The sequence below is a fragment of the Mustelus asterias genome, chromosome 17 (assembly GCF_964213995.1).
Source record: "Mustelus asterias chromosome 17, sMusAst1.hap1.1, whole genome shotgun sequence".
Taxonomy (NCBI): domain Eukaryota; kingdom Metazoa; phylum Chordata; class Chondrichthyes; order Carcharhiniformes; family Triakidae; genus Mustelus; species Mustelus asterias.
This window is the reverse complement of record NC_135817.1, coordinates 91,506,289-91,528,671: the sequence shown is the minus strand read 5'-3', so window position 1 is coordinate 91,528,671 and position 22,383 is coordinate 91,506,289. Positions and strand designations below refer to the sequence as shown.

The window sequence follows — 22,383 nt, the reverse complement described above, 5'->3', positions numbered from 1 at the left end:
CCGCTGTGCCATTGGGGTGACGTCAGTGGGAATTCCCACTCACAGCGGCGGGACCAGAGAATCGCGCTATGAGCAAACAATGCGCCACCTCCCGCTGGCGGGAAACACACCACTGGGAGGCCGGAGAATCTTGCCCAAAATGTCTCAACCAGGTGATTGAGGGGAGCTTAGTCTATGTGCGGATCCACAAGAGATGGGTGAGATCCTAAATGAATAGAATAAAGTCAATTACAGCACAGGAACAGGCCCTTCGTCCCTCCAAGCCTGCACCGACCATGCTGCCCATCTGAACTAAAAACCCCATCTCACTATTTAGCCTGGGTTTGCAAAATCTTACTAACTGTCCTGGCTTGAGACAATTCAAACCTCTTTAACCAGTGCTTATCCCTTCTCCACTCGCATTGTCTGTACCTGTAAAGACTTGATTACCTGTAAAGACTTGCATTCCAACCATTATCTTGCATTTGTATCTCTGTCTATATATGCCATATTTGTGAAACCTACTCCTCCACTCACCTGGTGAAGGAGGAGCGCCCCGAAAGCTTGTGATTCCAAATAAACCTGTTGGACTTTAACCTGGTGTTGTGAGACTTCTTCCTGTGCTCACCCCAGTCCAACACCAGTATATCCACATTAAAGTGAGATTGACAGCGGCAGGTTGAAGTGCATTTCTATTGTACTTCTGATGGTGATATTTTTACAGGAAATTCCAATCCTTTACCAACTATGTATTCATGCTACCTGTTACTTTTATGTTAATTACAGATGTGGCTGCTGTAGCCTGTGGTCGGGAATTCTTGGTTAATTCTTCTCAAATTTTGTTGGAAACACTGTTGCAGCTCCTGGCAGAAATGAAGACAGGTTTATGCACCAAGCTCAAAGTGTGAGTGTTGGATCAACATAAGTCTTTCTACTTTGTCATGCTTTGATTTATTATTGCCACATGTATCGGGATACAGTGAAAGGCATTGTTTCTTGCATGTTACACAGACAAAACATACTGTTCATAGAGAACATAGAGGAGAAGAAAAGAATAGGGTGCAGAATATAGTGTTGCTGTTACAGATAGGGTGAAGAGAAAGATCAGCTTAATATATGATAGGAACATTCAAAAGTCTGATGGCAGCAAAGAACAACGCAAGAAGGAGTCACAAAATGTCCTTGGCAGACAGGATTAAGGAAAATCCCAAGGCATTTTATACATATATTAGGAACAAGAGGGTGGCTAGAGAAAGAGTTGGTCCACTTAAGGACAAAGGAGGGAAATTATATGTAGAACCTTAATGAGTACTTTGCATCGATGTTCACAAAGGAGAGGGACACGTCGATTGATGGTGTCTCGGAGGGGTGTGTAAACCCATTAGAAAAAGTGACCATTATGAAAGAGGAAGGTGTTAGGTGAATTAAAAAGCATTAAGGCAGACAAATCCCCAGGGCCAGATGGCATCTATCCCAGACTACTCAAGGGTCATAATCTCCGGATTACTGCCCGAGCCACGTGCAAATTGGCATAGGGAGGCAAGAATAAGGGAAGTTAACACGTGGCTGAAAGAGTGGTGTGGGAAAGAAGGGTTCTTTTTCATGGGACACTGGCATCAGTTTTGGGGCAGGGGGGACCTATACCGTTGGGATGGTCTCCACCTGGACCGAGCTGGGATCAGTGTTCTGGCGAAGAGAGTAAATGGGGTGGTCAATAGGACTTTAAACTAGAGATTGGGGGGGAAGGGAAAGTCAGGGAACCAAGAGGTGAAGGAATCAGTGGGAAGCGTAGCTGCTTAGGATTACAAAAAATCACGAAAAGACAGCACTCAGGAGAGGTTACGATAGTCCCCATCTCACAAAATATGACACAGTGTCTGGAAAGGCTCAGTAGACCAAGGTCCACCACACTACGAAAACAAAAAGGGACGGTCAATAGGGAATTAAAGGTGCTATATTTAAATGCCCGCAGTGTCCGGAACAAGATAGATGAGCTTGTGGCCCAGATTGTGACTGGCAGGTATGATGTGGTAGGCATCACAGAGACGTGGTTGCAGGGGGTTCAGGACTGGCAGTTAAACATCCAGGGATTCACAACCTATCGAAAAGACAGAGGGGTGGGTAGAGGGGGCGGGGTTGCCTTGTTAATTAGAAATGAAATTAAATCAATAGCACTAAACGACATAGGGTCAGACGATGTGGAGTCTGTGTGGGTAGAGTTGAGGAACCACAAAGGCAAAAAAACCATAATGGGAGTTATGTACAGGCCTCCTGACAGTGGTCAGGACCAGGGGCACAAAATGCACCACGAAATAGAAAGGGCATGTCAGAAAGGCAAGGTCACAGTGATCATGGGGGATTTCAATATGCAGGTGGACTGGGTAAATAATGTTGCCAGTGGACCCAAAGAAAGGGAATTCATTGAATGTTTACAGGATGGCTTTTTGGAACAGCTTGTGATGGAGCCCACGAGGGAACAGGCTATTCTGGACTTAGTGTTATGTAATGAGCCAGACGTGATAAAAGATCTTAAAGTAAGGGAACACTTAGGAAGCAGTGATCATAATATGGTAGAATTCAGTCTGCAATTTGAAAGAAGGAAGGCAGAATCAGATGTGAAGGTTCTACAGTTAAATAAAGGTAATTACAGGCGCATGAGGGAGGAACTGACAAAAATCGACTGGAAGCAGAGCCTAATGGGAAAGACAGTAGAACAGCAATGGCAGGAGTTTCTGGGAGTAATTGAGGACACAGTGCAGAGGTTCATCCCAAACAAAAGAAAGGTTATCAGAGGGGGGATTAGGCAGCCATGGCTGACAAAGGAAGTCAGGGAATGCATCAAGGCAAAAGAGAGAGCCTATAATGTGGCAAAGAGTAGTGGGAAGTCAGAAGATTGGGAAGGCTATAAAAACAAACAGAGGATAACAAAGAGAGAAATAAGGAAGGAGAGGATCAAATATGAAGGTAGGCTAGCCAGTAACATTAGGAATGATAGTAAAAGTTTCTTTAAATACATTAAAAACAAACGGGAGGCAAAAGTAGACATTGGGCCGCTCCAAAATGACGCTGGTAATCTAGTGATGGGAGACAAGGAAATAGCTGAGGAACTTAATAAGTACTTTGCGTCAGTCTTCACAGTAGAAGACATGAGTAATATCCCAACAATTCAGGAAAGTCAGGGGGCAGAGTTGAATATGGTTGCCATCACAAAGGAGAAAGTGCTAGAGAAACTAAAAGGTCTGAAAATTGATAAATCTCCGGGCCCAGATGGGCTACATCCTAGAGTTCTAAAGGAGATAGCTGAAGAAATAGTGGAGGCGTTAGTTATGATCTTTCAAAAGTCACTGGAGTCAGGGAAAGTCCCAGAGGATTGGAAAATCGCTGTTGTAACCCCACTGTTCAAGAAGGGAACAAGAAAAAAGATGGAAAATTATAGGCCAATTAGCCTAACCTCAGTTGTTGGCAAAATTCTAGAATCCATCGTTAAGGATGAGATTTCTAAATTCTTGGAAGTGCAGGGTCGGATTAAGACAAGTCAGCATGGATTTAGTAAGGGGAGGTCGTGCCTGACAAACCTGTTAGAGTTCTTTGAAGAGATAACAAATAGGTTAGACCAAGGAGAGCCAATGGATGTTATCTATCTTGACTTCCAAAAGGCCTTTGACAAGGTGCCTCACGGGAGACTGCTGAGTAAAATAAGGGCCCATGGTATTCGAGGCAAGGTACTAACATGGATTGACGATTGGCTGTCAGACAGAAGGCAGAGAGTTGGAATAAAAGGTTCTTTCTCAGAATGGCAACCGGTGACAAGTGGTGTCCCGCAGGGTTCAGTGTTGGGGCCACAGCTGTTCTCTTTATATATTAACGATCTAGATGACGGGACTGGGAGCATTCTGGCCAAGTTTGCCGATGATACAAAGATAGGTGGAGGGGCAGGTAGTATTGAGGAGGTGGGGAGGCTGCAGAAAGATTTAGACAGTTTAGGAGAGTGGTCCAAGAAGTGGCTGATGAAATTCAACGTGGGCAAGTGCGAGGTTGTACACTTTGGAAAAAAGAATAGAGGCATGGACTATTTTCTAAACGGTGACAAAATTCATAATGCTAAAGTGCAAAGGGACTTGGGAGTCCTAGTCCAGGATTCTCTAAAGGTAAACTTGCAGGTTGAGTCCGTAATTAAGAAAGCAAATGTAATGTTGTCATTTATCTCAAGAGGCTTGGAATACAAAAGCAGGGATGTACTTCTGAGGCTTTATAAAGCACTGGTTAGGCCCCATTTGGAGTACTGTGAGCAATTTTGGGCCCCACACCTCAGGAAGGACATACTGGCACTGGAGCGGGTCCAGCGGAGATTCACACGGATGATCCCAGGAATGGTAGGCCTGACATACGATGAACGTCTGAGGATCGTGGTATTATATTCATTGGAGTTTAGGAGGTTGAGGGGAGATCTGATAGAAACTTACAAGATAATGAACGGCTTAGATAGGATGGACGTAGGGAAGTTGTTTCCATTAACAGGGGAGACTAGGACGCGGGGGCACAGCCTTAGAATAAAAGGGAGTCACTTTAGAACAGAGATGAGGAGAAATTTCTTCAGCCAGAGAGTGGTGGGTCTGTGGAATTCATTGCCACAGAGGGCTGTGGAGGCCGAGACGTTGAGCGTCTTCAAGACAGAAATTGATAAATTCTTGATTTCTCGAGGAATTAAGGGCTATGGGGAGAGAGCGGGTAAATGGAGTTGAAATCAACCATGATTGAATGGTGGAGTGGACTCGATGGGCCGAATGGCCTTACTTCCGCTCCTATGTCTTATGGTCTTATGGTCTTATGGAGACAAGCGAGGAAATTGCTGGGCCTCTAGCAGAAATTGTTGCTTCCTTGTTGGCCACAGGTGAGGTCCCAGAGAATTGGAGGATAGCCAATGTTGTCCCGTTATTTAAGAAGGGTAGCAAAGATAACCCGGGTAATTATAGGCCAGTGAGCTTGACATCAGTGATAGTGATACTGTTGGAGAAGATTCTTAGGAATAGGATCTATGCACGTTTGGAACTGAATGGTCTTGTTAGCGACAGACAGCATGGTTTTGTGCGTGGGAGGTCATGTCTCACTAATTTGAGTTTTCTGAGGAGGTGATAAAAATGATTGGCGAGGGAAGGGCTGTGGATGTTGTCTGCATGGACTTTAGTAAGGCATTTGACAAGGTCCCTCATGGCAGGTTGGTGTAACAGATTAAAATCTCACAGAATCAGCAGTGAACTAGCTAGATGGATTCATTTTGGGCTAGATTTTGAGAATCTTGCCCAAAACGTCTCAACCAAATTATTGAGGGGAGCTTTAACTCCAATGAATATAATCCTAACCGATTTAGTCTATGTGCAGATCCACAAGAGATGGGCGAGATCCTAAATGAATAGAACAAAGTCAATTACAGCACAGGAACAGGCCCTACGGCCCTCCAAGCCTGCACCGACCATGCTGCCCGTCTGAACTAAAACCTCCTGCCCCACCACTTGGCCTGGGTTTGCAAAATCTTACGAACTGTCCTGGCTTGGTAAACACCGATTTATCATACCATGGGCATTTCTGAGGTTCATTTTTCTGCTATCATTCTCCATATTCTTCCTCTTGCGATGGGTATTAAAGGGGTTTCTGTCCTCATAATTTCTGGGTCCCAACCTTCTGCCATACTCACATAGCCGGCTTGTGCCTGTACGATCTCACCATCCTATTAATAGTGTATCTGCTACAGTCTATCACTAACTGACCCATTTTTGTTGTAAAAGCCGGAGGGATAGAATGTTTCCCTAAAAACAGTTTTTAAATTTGATCGTATAAGGGATCTTTGTCTCCAGATTTAACTCCTGTCAAAACCAGCCTATCCATATTTGTAATTTTTAGCACAATCCAGGAACTTAAATGCCAACACAGACTGTGGAATTTCCAGCCAGTGTTTTTGCAGCCTCATATATAGTCTGCTAAATTCCATCGCATCTTCCTCAATATAAATATTCTCTGATTTCCAAACTCTAACCAGGCTTCATACACACTCAATAAGTCATCCTTTTGATAGATCTTTTGATAGTAGTGGGCCGCGGTGACCGGATCTCCAGCACTGAGTCCATCCCTGTGGCTCAGAAGGGAAGGGGGGGGGGAGCATAGAACATAGAACATTACAGTGCAGTACAGGCCCTTCGGCCCTCGATGTTGCGCCGACCAGTGGAACCAATCTAAAGCCCCTCTAATATACACTATTCCAATATCATCCATATGTTTATCCAATAACCATTTGAATGCTCTTAATGTTGACGAGTCCACTACTGCTGCAGGCAGGGCATTCCACGGGGTCGGTAAGGTTGCTGGGTGTTTTCTATAGGCCGCCCAATAGTAACAGAGATGTTGAGGAGCAGATGGGGAAACAGATCCTGGAGAGATGTAGGAATAACAGAGTTGTCATGATGGGAGATTTTAATTTCCCAAACATAGATTGGAATATCCCTAGGGCTAGGGGTTTGGATGGAGAGGAGTTTGTTAGGTGTGTCCAGGAGAGTTTCCTGACACAGTATGTGGATAAGCCTACTAGAGGAGAGGCTGTACTTGATCTGGTGCTGGCTAATGAACCTGGACAGGTGGAGGATCTCTCGGTGGGTGAGCATCTTGGGGATAGCGATCATAATTCTATCTCCTTCACGATAGCATTGGAAAGAGATAGGATCAGGCAGGCTAGGAAAGTGTTTCTCTGGAGTAAAGGGAAATACAGTGTCATCAGGGAGGAAATTAGACGGGTAAATTGGAAGGAGGCATTCTTGGGGAAAAGTACCGAAGGAAAGTGGAGGATTTTCAAGGAATGTTTGTCTGGAGCTCTGCATGACAACGTTCCGATGAGACAGGGGGGTGTTGGTAGGGTACGGGAACCGTGGTGCACGAAGGTTGTGATGAACCTGGTGAATAAGAAAAGAGAGGCGTACAGAAGGTTCAGAGAGCTAGGAGGTGTTAAGGATTTAGAGGAGTATACGGGATGTAGGAAGGAGCTTAAGAAGGAAATTAGGAGAGCGAGAAGGGGTCATGAGAAGGCCTTGGCGGGTAAGATTAAGGAGAATCCCAAGGCTTTCTACAAATATGTCAAGAGTAAAAGGATGAGATGTGAAGGCATAGGACCCTTAAAAGGTGAAGGGGGAAAAGTTTGTGCGGAACCGTTAGAAATGGCGGAGCTGCTTAATGAATACTTTACCTCGGTATTCACGGTGGAAAGGGATCTGGGTGGTTGTACTGCTGGTTTGCAGTGGACAGAAAGGATCGAGCATGTGGACATAAAGAAAGAGGATGTGTTGGAACTATTGAATGGCATCAAGGTTGGTAAGTCACCGGGACCGGATGGGATGTACCCCAGGTTACTGTGGGAGGCGAGGGAGGAGATTGCGGAGCCTTTGGCGATGATCTTTGCATCGTCGATGGAGACGGGAGAGGTTCCGGAGGATTGGAGGATTGCAGATGTGATCCCTATATTCAAGAAAGGGAACAGGGACAGCCCGGGAAATTACCGACCGGTGAGTCTAACCTCAGTGGTTGGTAAGTTGATGGAGAGGATCCTGAGAGACAGGATTTATGATCATCTAGAGAAGTTTAGTATGATCAAAAGTAGTCAGCACGGCTTTGTCAAGGGCAGGTCGTGCCTTACGAGCCTGGTTGAGTTCTTTGAAAATGTGACCAAACACATTGACGAAGGAAGAGCGGTGGATGTGGTCTATATGGACTTCAGCAAGGCGTTCGATAAGGTCCCCCATGCAAGACTTCTTGAGAAAGTGAGAGGGCATGGGATCCAAGGGGCTGTTGCCTTGTGGATCCAGAACTGGCTTGCCTGCAGAAGGCAGAGAGTGGCTGTGGAGGGGTCTTTCTCTGCATGGAGGTCAGTGACCAGTGGAGTGCCCCAGGGATCTGTTCTGGGACCCTTGCTGTTTGTCATTTTCATAAATGACCTGGATGAGGAAGTGGAGGGATGGGTTGGTAAGTTTGCTGACGACACCAAGGTAGGTGGTGTTGTGGATAGTTTGGAGGGATGTCAGAAGTTGCAGCGAGACATAGATAGAATGCAAGACTGGGCGGAGAAGTGGCAGATGGACTTCAACCCGGATAAGTGTGTGGTGATCCATTTTGGCAGATCCAATGGGATGAAGCAGCAGTATAATATGAAGGGTACCATTCTTAGCAGTGTAGAGGATCAGAAGGACCTTGGGGTCCGGGTCCATAGGACTCTTAAATCGGCCTCGCAGGTGGAGGATGCGGTCAAGAAGGCGTACGGCGTACTGGCCTTCATTAATCGAGGGATTGAGTTTAGGAGTCGGGAGATAATGCTGCAGCTTTATAGGACCCTGGTTAGACCCCACTTGGAGTACTGCGCGCAGTTCTGGTCACCTCATTACAGGAAAGATGTTGAAGCCATTGAAAGGGTGCAGAGGAGATTTACAAGGATGTTGCCTGGATTGGGGGGCATGCCTTATGAGGATAGGTTGAGGGAGCTTGGTCTCTTCTCCCTGGAGAGACGAAGGATGAGAGGTGACCTGATAGAGGTTTACAAGATGTTGAGAGGTCTGGATAGGGTAGACTCTCAGAGGCTATTTCCAAGGGCTGAAATGGTTGCTACGAGAGGACACAGGTTTAAGGTGCTGGGGGGTAGGTACAGAGGAGATGTCAGGGGTAAGTTTTTCACTCAGAGGGTGGTGGGTGAGTGGAATCGGCTGACGTCGGTGGTGGTGGAAGCAAACTCGTTGGGGTCTTTTAAGAGACTTCTGGATGAGTACATGGGATTTAATGGGATTGAGGGCTATAGATAGGCCTAGAGGTGGGGATGTGATCGGCGCAACTTGTGGGCCGAAGGGCCTGTTTGTGCTGTGGCTTTCTATGTTCTATGTTCTATGTTCTATTACTACTCTCTGAGTAAAGAACCTACCTCTAACATCTATCCTATATCTCTCACCCCTCAATTTAAAGCTATGTCCCCTCGTGCAACACCATCCGAGAAAAAAGGCTCTCACTATCCACCCTATCTAATCCTCTGATCATCTTGTATGCCTCTATTAAGTCACCTCTTAACCTTCTTTTCTCTAACGAAAACAGCCTCATGCCCCTCAGCCTTTCCTCATACGATTTTCCCACCATACCAGGCAACATTCTGGTAAATCTCCTCTGCACCCTTTCCAACACTTCCACATCTTTCCTATAATACGGCGACCAGAACTGTACGCAATACTCCAAATGCGGCCGCACCAGAGTTTTGTACAGTTGCAGCATGACCTCCTGGCTCCGAAACTCAATCCCTCTACCAATAAAAGCTAACACACCGTACGCCTTCTTAACAACCTTATCAACCTGGGTGCCAACTTTCAGGGATCTATGCACATGGACACCCAGATCCCTCTGTTCATCCACACTACCAAGTATCTTACCATTAGCCCAGTACTCTGTATTCCTGTTACTCCTTCCAAAGTGAATCACCTCACACTTTTCCTCATTAAACTCCATTTGCCACCTCTCAGCCCAGCTCTGCAGCTTATCTATGTCCCTCTGTAACCTGCCACTTCCCTCCGCACTGTCTACAACTCCACCGACTTTAGTGTCATCCGCAAATTTACTAATCCATCCTTCCACGCCCTCATCCAGGTCATTAATAAAAAGGCAAACAGCAGTGGCCCCAAAACAGATCCTTGCGGTACACCACTAGTAACTGAACTCCAGAATGAATATTTCCCATCAACCACCACCCTTTGTTTTCTTACAGCTAGCCAATTCCTGATCCAAACCGCTAAATCACCCTCAATCCCATGTGTCCGTATTTTCTGCAAAAGCTTACCATGGAGCAGGAGAGCAATAGTTATTGTGGACTCGATAGTTAGAGGGATAGATAGGAGGTTCTGTGGCAGCGAAAGAGACTCATGGATGGTATGTTGCCTCCCGGGTGCCAAGGTCCGTGATGTCTCGGACCGTGTTTTCAGGATCCTAAAGGGGGAGGGGGAACAGTTACAAGTCGTGGTACACATCGGTACCAACGACATAGGTAAGAGAAGGGACGGGGATTTAAAACAGGAATTTAGGGAGCTGGGCTGGAAGCTGAGAGCCAAGACAAAACATGTTGTCATCTCGGGTTTGTTGCCGGTGCCACGTGCTAGCGAGTTGTGGAACAGGGAGAGAGTACAGATAAACACGTGGCTGCAGGGATAGTGTAGGAGGGAGGGTTTCAGTTACGTGGATAATTGGAGCACATTCTGGGGAAGGTGGGACCTGTACAAACAGGACGGGGTGCACCTGAACCAGAGGGACACCAATATCCTGGGAGGGAAATTTGCATTCGGCTCTTCAGGGGGTTTAAACTAATTTGTCAAGGGGATGGGAAAAGGAGCTGTAGTCCAGAAGCCAGTGTTGAGTGTAGTGAGGTACTGAGGAGGGAATCAAGGTCGCAGGTGTACCGGCAGACAGGAAGATGGGTTGAAGTGTGTCTACTTCAATGCAAGGAGCATCTGGAATAAGGTAGGTGAACTTGGAGCGTGGATTGGTACTTGGGACTATGATGTTGTGGCCATTACGGAGACATGGTTGGAACAGGGACAGGAATGGTTGTTGGAGGTTCCGGGGTATAGATGCTTCAGTAAAAGTAGGGAAGGTGGTAAAAGAGGTGGAGGAGTAGCATTGTTAATCAACGATAGTTTAACGGCTGCAGAAAGGCAGTTCGAAGGAGATTGCCTCCTGAGGTAATATGGGCTGAAGTTAGAAATAGGAAAGGAGCAGTCACGTTGTTAGGAGTTTTCTATAGGCCCCCAAATAGTAATAGAGATGTGGAGGAAGAAATTGCAAAGCAGATTATGGAAAGGTGTGGAGGTCACAGGGTAGTTGTCATGGGTGACTTTACTTTCCAAATATTGATTGGAACCTTTATAGGTTGAATAGTTCGGATGGGGCAGTTTTTGTACAGTGTGTGCAGGAGGGTTTCCTGACACAATATGTGGATAGGCTGACAAGAGGTGGGGCTACTTTGGATTTGGTACTGGGTAATGAACCAGGCCAAGTGTTAGATTTGTTTGTGGGTGAGCACTTTGGAGATAGTGACCACAATTTGGTGTCTTTCACTATTGCAATGGAGAGGGATAGGGCCATATGACAGGGCAAGGGTTATAATTGGGGGAAGGGTAATTATGATGCGATTAGGTGGGAATTAGGGAGCATCAGATGGGAACAGAAACTGTCAGGGAAAGGCACAAATGAAAAGTGAGCTTGTTCAAGGAACAAATACTGCATGTCCTTGATTGGTATGTCCCTGTCAGGCAGGGAGGGAATGGCCGAGTGAGGGAACCATGGTTCACGAAAGAGGTTGAATGTCTTGTCAAGAGGAAAAGGGAAGCGAATGTAAGGATGAGAAAACAAGGTTCAGTTGGGTCGCTTGAGGGTTACAAGGTAGCAAGGAATGAGCTAAGAAAAAGGGCTTAGGAGAGCTAGGAGGGGGCATGAGAAGTCCTTGGCGGGTCAGATCAAGGAAAACCCCAAGGCTTTTTAGTCTTATGTGAGAAGTAAAAGAATGACCAGGGTGAGGTTATTGCCGGTCAAGGACATTAGTGGGAACTTGGGCATGGAGTCAGAAGAGATAGGAGAGGTGATGAATGAATACTTTTCTTCAGTGTTCACCAAGGAGAGGGGCCATGTTTTTGAGAATGAGAGTGTGATACAGGCTGATAGGCTGGAGGAGGTAGATGCACTGAGGGAAGATGTATCAGCAATTTTGAAAAATCTGAGGGTCGATAAGTCCCCTGGGCCAGATGGGATATATCCTAGGATTCTTTGGGAGGCAAGGGATGAGATTGCAGAGCCTTTGGCTTTGTTCTTTGGATCCTCACTGTCCACGGGGATAGTGCCAGAGGACTGGAGAGTGGTGAATGTTGTTCCACTGTTTAAGAAAGGAAATAGGAATGACCCTGGTAATTATAGGCCAGTTAGTCTTACTTTGGTGGTCAGTAAGTTAATGGAAAAGGTCCTGAGGGATAGGATTTATGACCATTTGGAAAGATGCAGCTTAATCTGGGACAGTCAACACGGATTCATGAAGGGTAAGTCTTGCCTCACAAGTTTGATTGAATTCTTTGAGGAGGTAACTAGGTGTTTAGATGAAGGTAGAGCAGTTGATGTCGTATACATGGATTTTAGTAAGGCGTTTGATAATGTTCCCCTGGTCGGCTCATGAAGAAAGTAAGGAGGTGTGGGATAGAGGGAGATTTGGCCGATTGGATAGGTAACTGGCTATCTGATCGAAGACAGAGGGTGGTGGTGGATGGAAAATTTTCGGATTGGAGGCAGGTTGCTAGCGGAGTGCCACAGGGATCAGTGCTTGGTCCTCTGCTCTTTGTGATTTTTATTAATGACTTAGAGGAGGGGGCTGAAGGGTGGATCAGTAAATTTGCTGATGACACCAAGATTGGTGGAGTAGTGGATGAGGTGGAGGGCTGTTGTAGGCTGCAAAGAGACATAGATAGGATGCAAAGCTGGGCTGAAAAATGGCAAATGGAGTTTAACCCTGATAAATTTTCCGGTTGGAGGAAGGTAACTAGTGGCGTGCCGCAGGGATGGGTACTCGGGCCGCAACTGTTTACCATTTATATAGATGATCTGGAGGAGGGGACGGAGTGTAGGGTAACGAAGTTTGCAGACGACACAAAGATAAGTGGAAAAGTGAATCGTGTGGAGGACGGAGAAGATCTGCGGAGAGATTTGGACAGGCTGAGTGAGTGGGCGAGGATATGGCAAATGGAGTATAACGTTGATAAATGCGAGGTTATACACTTTGGAGGAAATAATAATAAATGGGATTATTATCTCAATGGAAACAAATTAAAACATGCTACCGTGCAAAGGGACCTGGGGGGTCCTTGTGCATGAGACGCAAAAGCCCAGTCTGCAGGTACAACAGGTGATCAAGAAGGCAAATGGGATGTTGGCCTATATTGCGAAGGGGATAGAATATAAAAGCAGGGATGTCTTGATGCACCTGTACAGGGCATTGGTGAGGCCGCAGCTGGAATACTGTGTGCAGTATTGGTCCCCTTATATGAGGAAGGATATATTGGCATTGGAGGGAGTGCAGAGAAGGTTCACCAGGTTGATACCGGAGATGAGGGGTTTGGATTATGAGGAGAGGCTGAGGAGATTGGGTTTGTACTCGTTGGAGTTTAGAAGGATGAGGGGGGATCTTATGGAGACTTATAAGATAATGCGGGGGCTGGATAGGGTGGAGGCGGGGAGATTCTTTCCACTTAGTAAGGAAGATAAAACTAGAGGACACAGCCTCAAAATAAAGGGGGGTCGGTTTAAGACAGAGTTGAGGAGGAACTTCTTCTCCCAGAGGGTGGTGAATCTCTGGAATTCTCTGCCCACTGAGGTGGTGGAGGCTACCTCGCTGAATATGTTTAAAGCGCGGATGGATGGATTCCTGATCGGTAAGGGAATTAAGGGTTATGGGGATCAGGCGGGTAAGTGGTACTGATCCACGTCAGATCAGCCATGATCTTATTGAATGGCGGGGCAGGCTCGAGGGGCTAGATGGCCTACTCCTGCTCCTATTTCTTATGTTCTTAAATGTGAGGTGATTCATTTTGGTAGGACTAATTTAAATGTGGATTACAGGGTCAAAGATAGGGTTCTGAAGACTGTGGAGGAACAGAGAGATCTTGGGGTCCATATCCACAGATCTCTTAAGGTTGCCACTCAAGTGGATAGAGCTGTGAAGAAGGCCTATAGTGTGTTAGCTTTTATTAACAGGGGGTTGGAGTTTAAGAGCCATGGGGTTATGCTGCAACTGTACAGGACCTTGGTGAGACCACATTTGGAATATTGTGTGCAGTTCTGGTCACCTCACTATAAGAAGGATGTGGAAGCGCTGGAAAGAGTGCAGAGGAGATTTACCAGGATGTTGCCTGGTTTGGAGGGTAGGTCTTATGAGGAAAGGTTGAGGGAGCTAGGGCTGTTCTCTCTGGAGTGGAGGAGGCTGAGGGGAGACTTAATAGAGGTTTATAAAATGATGAAGGGGATAGATAGAGTGAACGTTCAAAGACTATTTCCTCGGGTGGATGGAGCTATTACAAGGGGGCATAACTATAGGGTTCGTGGTGGGAGATATAGGAAGGATATAAGAGGTAGGTTCTTTACGCAGAGAGTGGTTGGGGTGTGGAATGGACTGCCTGCAGTGATTGTGGAGTCAGACACTTTAGGAACATTTAAGCGGTTATTGGATAGGCACATGGAGCACACCAGGATGATAGGGAGTGGGATAGCTTGATCTTGGTTTCAGATAAAGCTCGGCACAACATCGTGGGCCGAAGGGCCTGTTCTGTGTTGTACTGTTCTATGTTCTATGTCTTATGAGGAAAGGTTGAGGGAGCTAGAGCTTTTCTCTTTGGAGCGGAGGAGGATGAGAGGTGACTTAATAGAGGTTTATTAGATGATGAGGGGGATAGATAGAGTGGACGTTCAGAGACTATTTCCTCGGGTGTATGTAGCTGTTACTAGGGGGCATAATTATAAGGTTCATGGTGGGAGATACAGGAATGTTCTTTACTCAGAGAGTGGTTGGGGTGTGGAATGGACTGCCTGCTTTGATAGTGGAGTCCCACACTTTAGGAACTTTCAAGCGGTTATTGGATAGGCACATGGAGCACACCAGAATGATAGGGAGTGGGATAGCTTGATCTTGGTTTCGGACAAAGCTCGGCACATCATCGAGGGCCGAAGGGCTTGTGCTGTGCTGTACTGTTCTATGTTCTATCTTATCCATAAAGGTTAAGAAAGTGTCCAGTCCTTCCTCCAAGTCCAAATGCTCCAACTCCAATTTGGAAAATACTTTGTGTCTAATTTCCCTTCTATGTGGTAAAGAAAGAGCCAAGGCCATTCCTTGTTTTCTTTTTCCCAAATCGGCTACCATAGTCCACATGATGACTTCACTTCCCCATTGGTCATAAGGTTCAGTTTCTGAAAATAGTGGTGAATAGTCATATCCTGATACTTTTACTCTGGGTTCAGTCATTTTGTTGTCTCCTACTCACTCCTTTGTTGATTAGAATTTAAGTGAAGCCTTTTTTTAAAAAAAGAAGTCATCACTTGCAGTCCTTTACTTCGAACCATCTTCTGCTACCACTGTTTGAGCCTCTCAATTGTAGTTCAGTAAAGGAGACACAAGGATCAGCTTCTTCATAAACTACCTTTATTTCTTTGATCCAGTTCCACACACAATTCTCCTTCAACCCACAGAGTCACCTGTGTCCCCTTTGTATATCAGTGACTTCTATTGAATAATTGACATCAAATTAGGACTAAATTGGAAGGTCTGTTAACCCATTCCTAACACCCACCACCCTGCCGCCGGGCAGCGGAGGTCCCCAGTGGAGATCCCTCTGGAGGGATCCCCCCCACTATCTTGGGGACCTGAGGTAGAGGGTGCTGCACGCAGCATTACCGTACAACCATAGGTTTTTCCGGTTCATGGGCTCCCAAGTGTGCTCTTTTTGCAACCTTGTGGAGTCCCTGGACTATGTCTTTGTTGCATGTTATAGGCTGCACAACCTTTTTAGTTTTCTAAAGAATCCTTTATTGATGTTTTATTTGCACTTCAGTCCCACGTTCCTGATCTACAGATGCCTGGTGTGGAGGGGGGCGGGGAAGGAGGAGGACCTCCTCGTGAACCTGCTCCTGGGCCCAGTAAGGCATTCCATCAACAGGTCCAGGCAATGGGCGATCGTGGGGGTCGTCCAACCTGACTGTCTGCCCCTCTACCGTGGCTATATTCACGGCCAGGTGTCCCTGGAAAGGGAGCATGCGGTGTCCAAGGGCACCGTTAAAGCCTTCCGTGCCCGCTGGGCACCGCAAGGACTGGGGTGTATTATCAACCCCATTAATCACATTTTAATTTGATGTTTTAAGTTTCCTTTCCACTTTGTTTTCTGTTTTGGGCGGTTCCCCTCCTTTTTGGGAGCCGCCCTTTTTAAGTTGTCCCTAAGTTAATTTGATTTTGTTTATTTGGTTGGTACACTAAAAGAATTCATAACACCCACCGCCCTCTGTGTAAAAAGCTTCCCCTGCACATATCTACTGAACCATTCCCCCCTTAACTTAAACTTGTGCCTCCTTGTAATTGTCATTTCTGCCCTGGGAAAAAGCTTCCAACTGTTTACCTTATCTATGTCTCTCATAATTTTATAAACTTCTGTCAGGTTGCCCCTCAGCCTCTGTCTTTCCAGGGAAAATAGTCCCAGTTTATTCAATCTCTCCTCATAGCTAATACCCTCCATACCACGCAACCTTCTGGTAAACCTTTTCTGCATTCTCTGCAAAGCCTCCACGTCCGTCTGGTAGTGTGGTGACCAGAATTGAACACAGTATTCCAAATGTGACCGAACCAACGTTTTATATAACTGTAACATAATTTGCCAACTTTTATACTCGATGCCCCGTCCGATTAAGGCAAGAATGCCATATGCTTTCTTCACCACCTTTTCCATCTGTGCTGCCACTTTTAAGGATCTGTGGATCTGTACTTCCAGATGTTTCTGTGTGTCTATGTTCATGATGGTCCTGCCATTTATTTGAAAGCTCCCACTTGAATTGGATCTATCAAAATGCATCACCTCACATTTGTCTGGATTAAATTCCATCTGCCATTTCACTGCCCGATTCTTCTGCAAGGAAGAAACTGTTCTTGAGTCAAATGGAATGTGTTTTCAGACTTTTGTATCTTTTAAGGTGGCAGAGAGAATGTCCGGAGTGCGTGAGGTCCTTAATTATGCTGGCTGCCTTTCTGAGGCAACGGGAAGTGTAGACAGTCAATGGATGGGAGGCTGGTTTGCTTGATGGATTGGGCTACGTTCACAACCCTTTATAATTTCTTATGGTCTTGGACAGAGCAGAAGCCATACCAAACTGTGATACATCCGGAAAGGATGCTTTTTATGCTGCACCTGTAAACGTTGGTGAGAGTCGTAGGAATTGACTTGCAAAGCAATAACAATAAAATTATCCATCTTGAATGAGCTTCTTTAAGCCTTCTTCATAGTCATCTGAAGCTGAGCTGTTAGTGCTGATTGACATTCTGGATAAGTTACGGAATGCCTCTTAATGCTGAATATTCTTGATGTGATAATTGGGTGAGATCAAACCACATGGTCTCCTCACTGCTTCTGCATTATTTAAAAGGTTCCACGTTGTGAAGTATTTATTAAATTAATGACTTGGATTTGGGGATACGGGTCACAACTTTGTCATTTACAGGTGACATGAAACTTTCCTGGTACCCCTACTGGCACCGTTCAGAACGCCTCCAAAATTGTAAATGGGGTCCCCACTCCTTGATGTGGGGCCGCCAACTGTTGGTCCACATGCCGTCGCCAAATCATCTCATCCTGAAATTTCCTCCATATAGGACAATGGCCCTGTCTTGGCTACAGTCAGGGCTGGAACCCGCTTCTCCCATGAAGCGTAGTTTCTGGCAAGAACCAACTCACCCTTCTGAAATGCCTTTAGCTTGGCATGTTTGGCTCGCCAGCCCATTTGCGCCTCCTGGTTCCTCTCCACCACTCATCTCATCAGGCCTCAGTAGGTTAAACATTGTATGCAACTGTCTCCCAAACATCAACTCCATGGGTGAGCATTTAGTTGTTGCATCGGAGGTGTTCCTGCACACACTCAAGAACTGGTTTAATCTTCATGTTAATGACCCCTCCCCCTGTGAAGCCTCCAAAGATTGTTTAACAGACTGTACAAAACGCTCTGCTAACCCATTCGTGTCTGGCTTGTAGGGTGCAGACTTTATATGACAAATTTCTTGCAGTTCGATGTACTCCTCAAAGTCCCGCGACACAAACTGCGGTCTGTTTTCACTTGCAACCCGTCTAGGTTATCCAAACCGACCAAACATGTCATCAAGCTTGGCAAGGGTCAACTCGGTGGTCATTGATTTCATACATATCACTTCCGGCCACTTTGAGTGTGCGTCGACTGCCATCGGCAACATCTGGCGTCCACTGGCCCTACAAAGTCTATGTGGACGCGCTCCCAAGGGTCGCTTGGCCATTCCCATGGGTGCAATGCCAATGTAGGTTGAGCCTTCCAGATCTTGGAATACGACAGCACGAGCCTGCTTTCTTCTCAATGCTGGCATCGACTTTTGGCCACCACACATAACTGCGCACCACCTCTTTCATCTGCATCACTCCCAGGTGCCTTTGGCGCAGTTACTCCAACACTTTCCTCCTCAACGAAGGGGAATGACGACCTGCATGCCCCACAACAAACAACTGGCCTGCACTGACAATCCCCACTGCCAGCTTCCATACTGCCTCAGTTCCGGATTCTTCTGTTGGCTTGTCCTCTCCTGGATCAGTTCGACTACTTGACTTGGTACAGGATCCTTTCATGTAGCTTGTTTCACCTTAGCAGCTGTAATCGTTACCTTATCATCTTGTGAAAAGTACTTGACAAAGAATAAAGAAAATTACAGCACAGGAACAGGCCCTTTGGCCCTCCAAGCCTGCACCGACCATGCTGCCCGACTGAACTAAAACCTCCTCCCCTTCCGGGGACCAGATCCCTCTGTTCCCATCCTATTCATGCATTTGTCCAGACACTGCTTAAAAGTCACTATTGTATCCGCTTCCGCTACCTCCCCCTGCAGCAAGTTCCAGGCACCCACCGCCCTCTGTGTAAAAAATCTGCCCTTTGCATCTTAAACCTATGCCCCCTAGTAATTGACTCTTCCACCCTGGGAAAAAGCTTCTGACTATCCACTCTGTCCATGCCTCTCATAATCTTGTAGACTTCTATCAGGTTGCCCCTCAACCTCTGTCGTTTCAGTGAGAACAAACCAAGTTTCTCCAACCTCTCCTCATAGCTAATGCCCTCCATGCCAGGCTCCAAAGCCTCCATATCCTCTGGTAGTGTGGCGACCAGAATTGAACACTATATTCCAAATGCGGCCTAACTAAGATTGTATAAAGCTGCAACTTGACTTGCCAATTTTTAAACTCAATGCCCCGACCGATGAAGGCAAGCATGCCGTATGCCTTCTTGACTACCTTCTCCACCTGCATTGCCACTTTCAGTGACCTGTGTACTTGTACACCCAGATCCCTCTGCCTATCAATACTCTTAAGGATTCTACCTTTTACTATATATTTCCTATCTGTATTAGACCTTCCAAAACGCATTACATGATCTAGATAGCATTACCTGAACATAGAACATTACAGCGGAGTACAGGCCCTTCGGCCCTCGATGTTGCGCCGACCAGTGGAACCAATCTAAAGCCCCTCTAATCTACACTATTCCAATATCATCCATATGTTTATCCAATAACCACTTGAACGCTCTCAACGTTGACGAGTCCACTATTGCTGCAGGCAAGGCATTCCTCGCCCTTACTACTCTCTGAGTAAAGAACCTACCTCTAACATCTGTCCTATATCTTTCATCCCTCAATTTAAAGCTATGTCCCCTCGTGCTAGCCATCACCATCCGAGGAAAAAGGCTCTCACTATCCACCCTATCTAATCCTCTGATCATCTTGTATGCCTCTATTAAGTCACCTCTTAACCTTCTTCTCTCTAACGAAAACAACCTCAAGCTCCTCAGCCTTTCCTCATACGATTTTCCCACCATACCAGGCAACATCCTCGTAAATCTCCTCTGCACCCTTTCCATCACTTCCACATCTTTCCTATAATACGGCGACCAGAACTGTACGCAATACTCCAAATGCGGCCGCACCAGAGTTTTGTACAGTTGCAGCATGACCTCCTGGCTCCGAAACTCAATCCCTCTACCAATAAAAGCTAACACACCGTACGCCTTCTTAACAACCCTATCAACCTGGGTGCCAACTTTCAGGGATCTATGCACATGGACACCCAGATCCCTCTGTTCATCCACACTACCAAGTATCTTACCATTAGCCCAGTACTCTGTATTCCTGTTACTCCTTCCAAAGTGAATCACCTCACACTTTTCCGCATTCAACTCCATTTGCCACCTCTCAGCCCAGCTCTGCAGCTTATCTATGTCCCTCTGTAACCTGCCACTTCCCTCCGCACTGTCCACAACTCCACCGAGTTTAGTGTCATCCGCAAATTTACTAATCCATCCTTCCACGCCTTCATCCAGGTCATGAATAAAAATGACAAACAGCAGTGGCCCCAAACAGATCCTTGCGGTACACCACTAGTAACTGAACTCCAGGATGAATATTTCCCATCAACCACCACCCTCTGTTTTCTTACAGCTAGCCAATTCCTGATCCAAACCACTAAATCACCCTCAATCCCATGTGTCCGTATTTTCTGCAAAAGCTTACCATGGGGAACCTTATCAAACGCTTTGCTGAAATCCATATACACCACATCAACCGCTTTACCCTCATCCAGCTCTTTGGTCACCTTCTCAAAGAACTCAATAAGGTTTGTGAGGCACGACCTACCCTTCACAAAACCGTGCTGACTATCCCTAATCAAATTATTCCTTTCTAGGTGATTATAAATCCTATCTCTTCTAATCCTTTCCAATACTTTGCCCACAACAGAAGTAAGGCTCACCGGTCTATAATTACCAGGGTTGTCCCTACTCCCCTTCTTGAACAAGGGGACAACATTTGGTATCCTCCAGTCTTCTGGCACTGTTCCTGTAGACAATGACGACACAAAGATCAAAGCCAAAGGCTCTGCAATCTCCTCTCTAGCCTCCCAGAGAATCCTAGGTAAAATCCCATCCGGCCCAGGGGACTTATCTATTTTTACCCTTTCCAGAATTGCTAACACCTCCTCCTTATGAACATCAATCGCATCCAGTCCAACAGCCTGCATCTCAGTACTCCCCTCGACAACACTGTCCCTCTCCAGTGTGAATACCGACGAAAAATATTCCTTTAGTGCCTCTCCTATCTCTTCAGACTCCACGCACAACTCCCACTGGGACCTCTGTGACAAACAACGGCAGCCTGGATAATGCGTTTGCATTTGCATGTCAATCCGACGGGCGATAGCACATTTCATACGAGTGACTGTGACCCAATAATATCAACGCCCACCTCTGCAGCTAAGCTGCGGCCATAAATGGAATCGCTGAGTAAGGTCCCAAAACTTTGGTCAGCCATCTGTGGTCCATCAGTAAGAGAAAATTCCTGCCGTACAGTTATTGGTGAAACCACCAGGTTGATACCAGAGATGAGGGATGTTGATTATGAGGAGAGACTGAGCAGATTGGGTTTGTATTCGTTGGAATTTAGAAGGCTGAGGGGGGATCTTATAGAGACATATAAGATAATGAAGGGGCTGGATAGGGTAGAGGTGGAGAGATTCTTTCCACTTAGAAAGGAAGCTAGAACTAGAGGGCACAGCCTCAAAATAAAGGGGGGTCAGTTTAGGACAGAGTTGAGGAGGAACTTCTTCTCTCAGAGGGTGGTGAATCTCTGGAATTCTCTGCCCACTGAAGTGGTGGAGGCTACCTCGTTGAATATGTTTAAATCACGGATAGATGGATTCCTGATCGGTAAGGGAATTAGGGGTTATAGGGATCAGGCGGGTAAGTGGAATGATCCACTTCAGATCAGCCATGATCTTATTGAATGGCGGGGCAGGCTCGAGGGCCTAGATGGCCTACTCCTGCTCCTATTTCTTATGTTCTTATGTAAACTTGGTAAAGTCGAAAATGGCTCCTTCTCTTCTGCTTTAGAGAGTGACCTCAATGCAAATGCAGTGGGCCTATCTTCTCCATTAGCCATCACATTGAGCAAAGAACAGTACAGCACAGGAAACATGCCCTTCGGCCCTCCAAGCCTGTGCCGCTCCTTGGTCCAACTAGACCAATCGTTTGTATCCCTCCATTCCCAGGCTGCTCATGTGACTATCCAGGTAAGTCTTAAACGATGTCAGTGTGCCTGCCTCCACCACCCTACTTGGCAGCGCATTCCAGGCCCCCACCACCCTCTGTGTAAAAAACATCCCTCTGATATCTGAGTTATACTTCGCCCCTCTCACCTTGAACCCGTGACCCCTCGTGAACGTCACTTCTGATCTGGGAAAAAGCTTCCCACCGTTCACCCTATCTATCCCCTTCATAATCTTGTACACCTCTATTAGATCTCCCCTCATTCTCCGTCTTTCCAGGGAGAACAACCCCAGTTTACCCAATCTCTCCTCATAGCTAAGACCCTCCATACCAGGCAACATCCTGGTAAACCTTCTCTGCACTCTCTCTAACGCCTCCACGTCCTTCTGGTAGTGCGGCGACCAGAACTGGGTGCAGTACTCCAAATGTGGCCTAACCAGCGTTCTATACAGCTGCATCATCAGACTCCAGCTTTTATACTCTATACCCCGTCCTATAAAGGCAAGCATA

General features: G+C 46.4%; 1 protein-coding gene across 1 annotated transcript in view; it reads left to right on the top strand.

The window, feature by feature from the left end:
- Window positions 1–22,383, top strand: part of hsf2bp (heat shock transcription factor 2 binding protein) — a 160,267-nt gene that overhangs the window by 76,831 nt on the left and 61,053 nt on the right. The window contains exon 6 of the mRNA XM_078231921.1: window positions 766–883. Within this exon, the coding sequence (XP_078088047.1) occupies window positions 766–883 (118 nt within the window). The remainder of the gene's footprint in view (window positions 1–765; window positions 884–22,383) is intronic.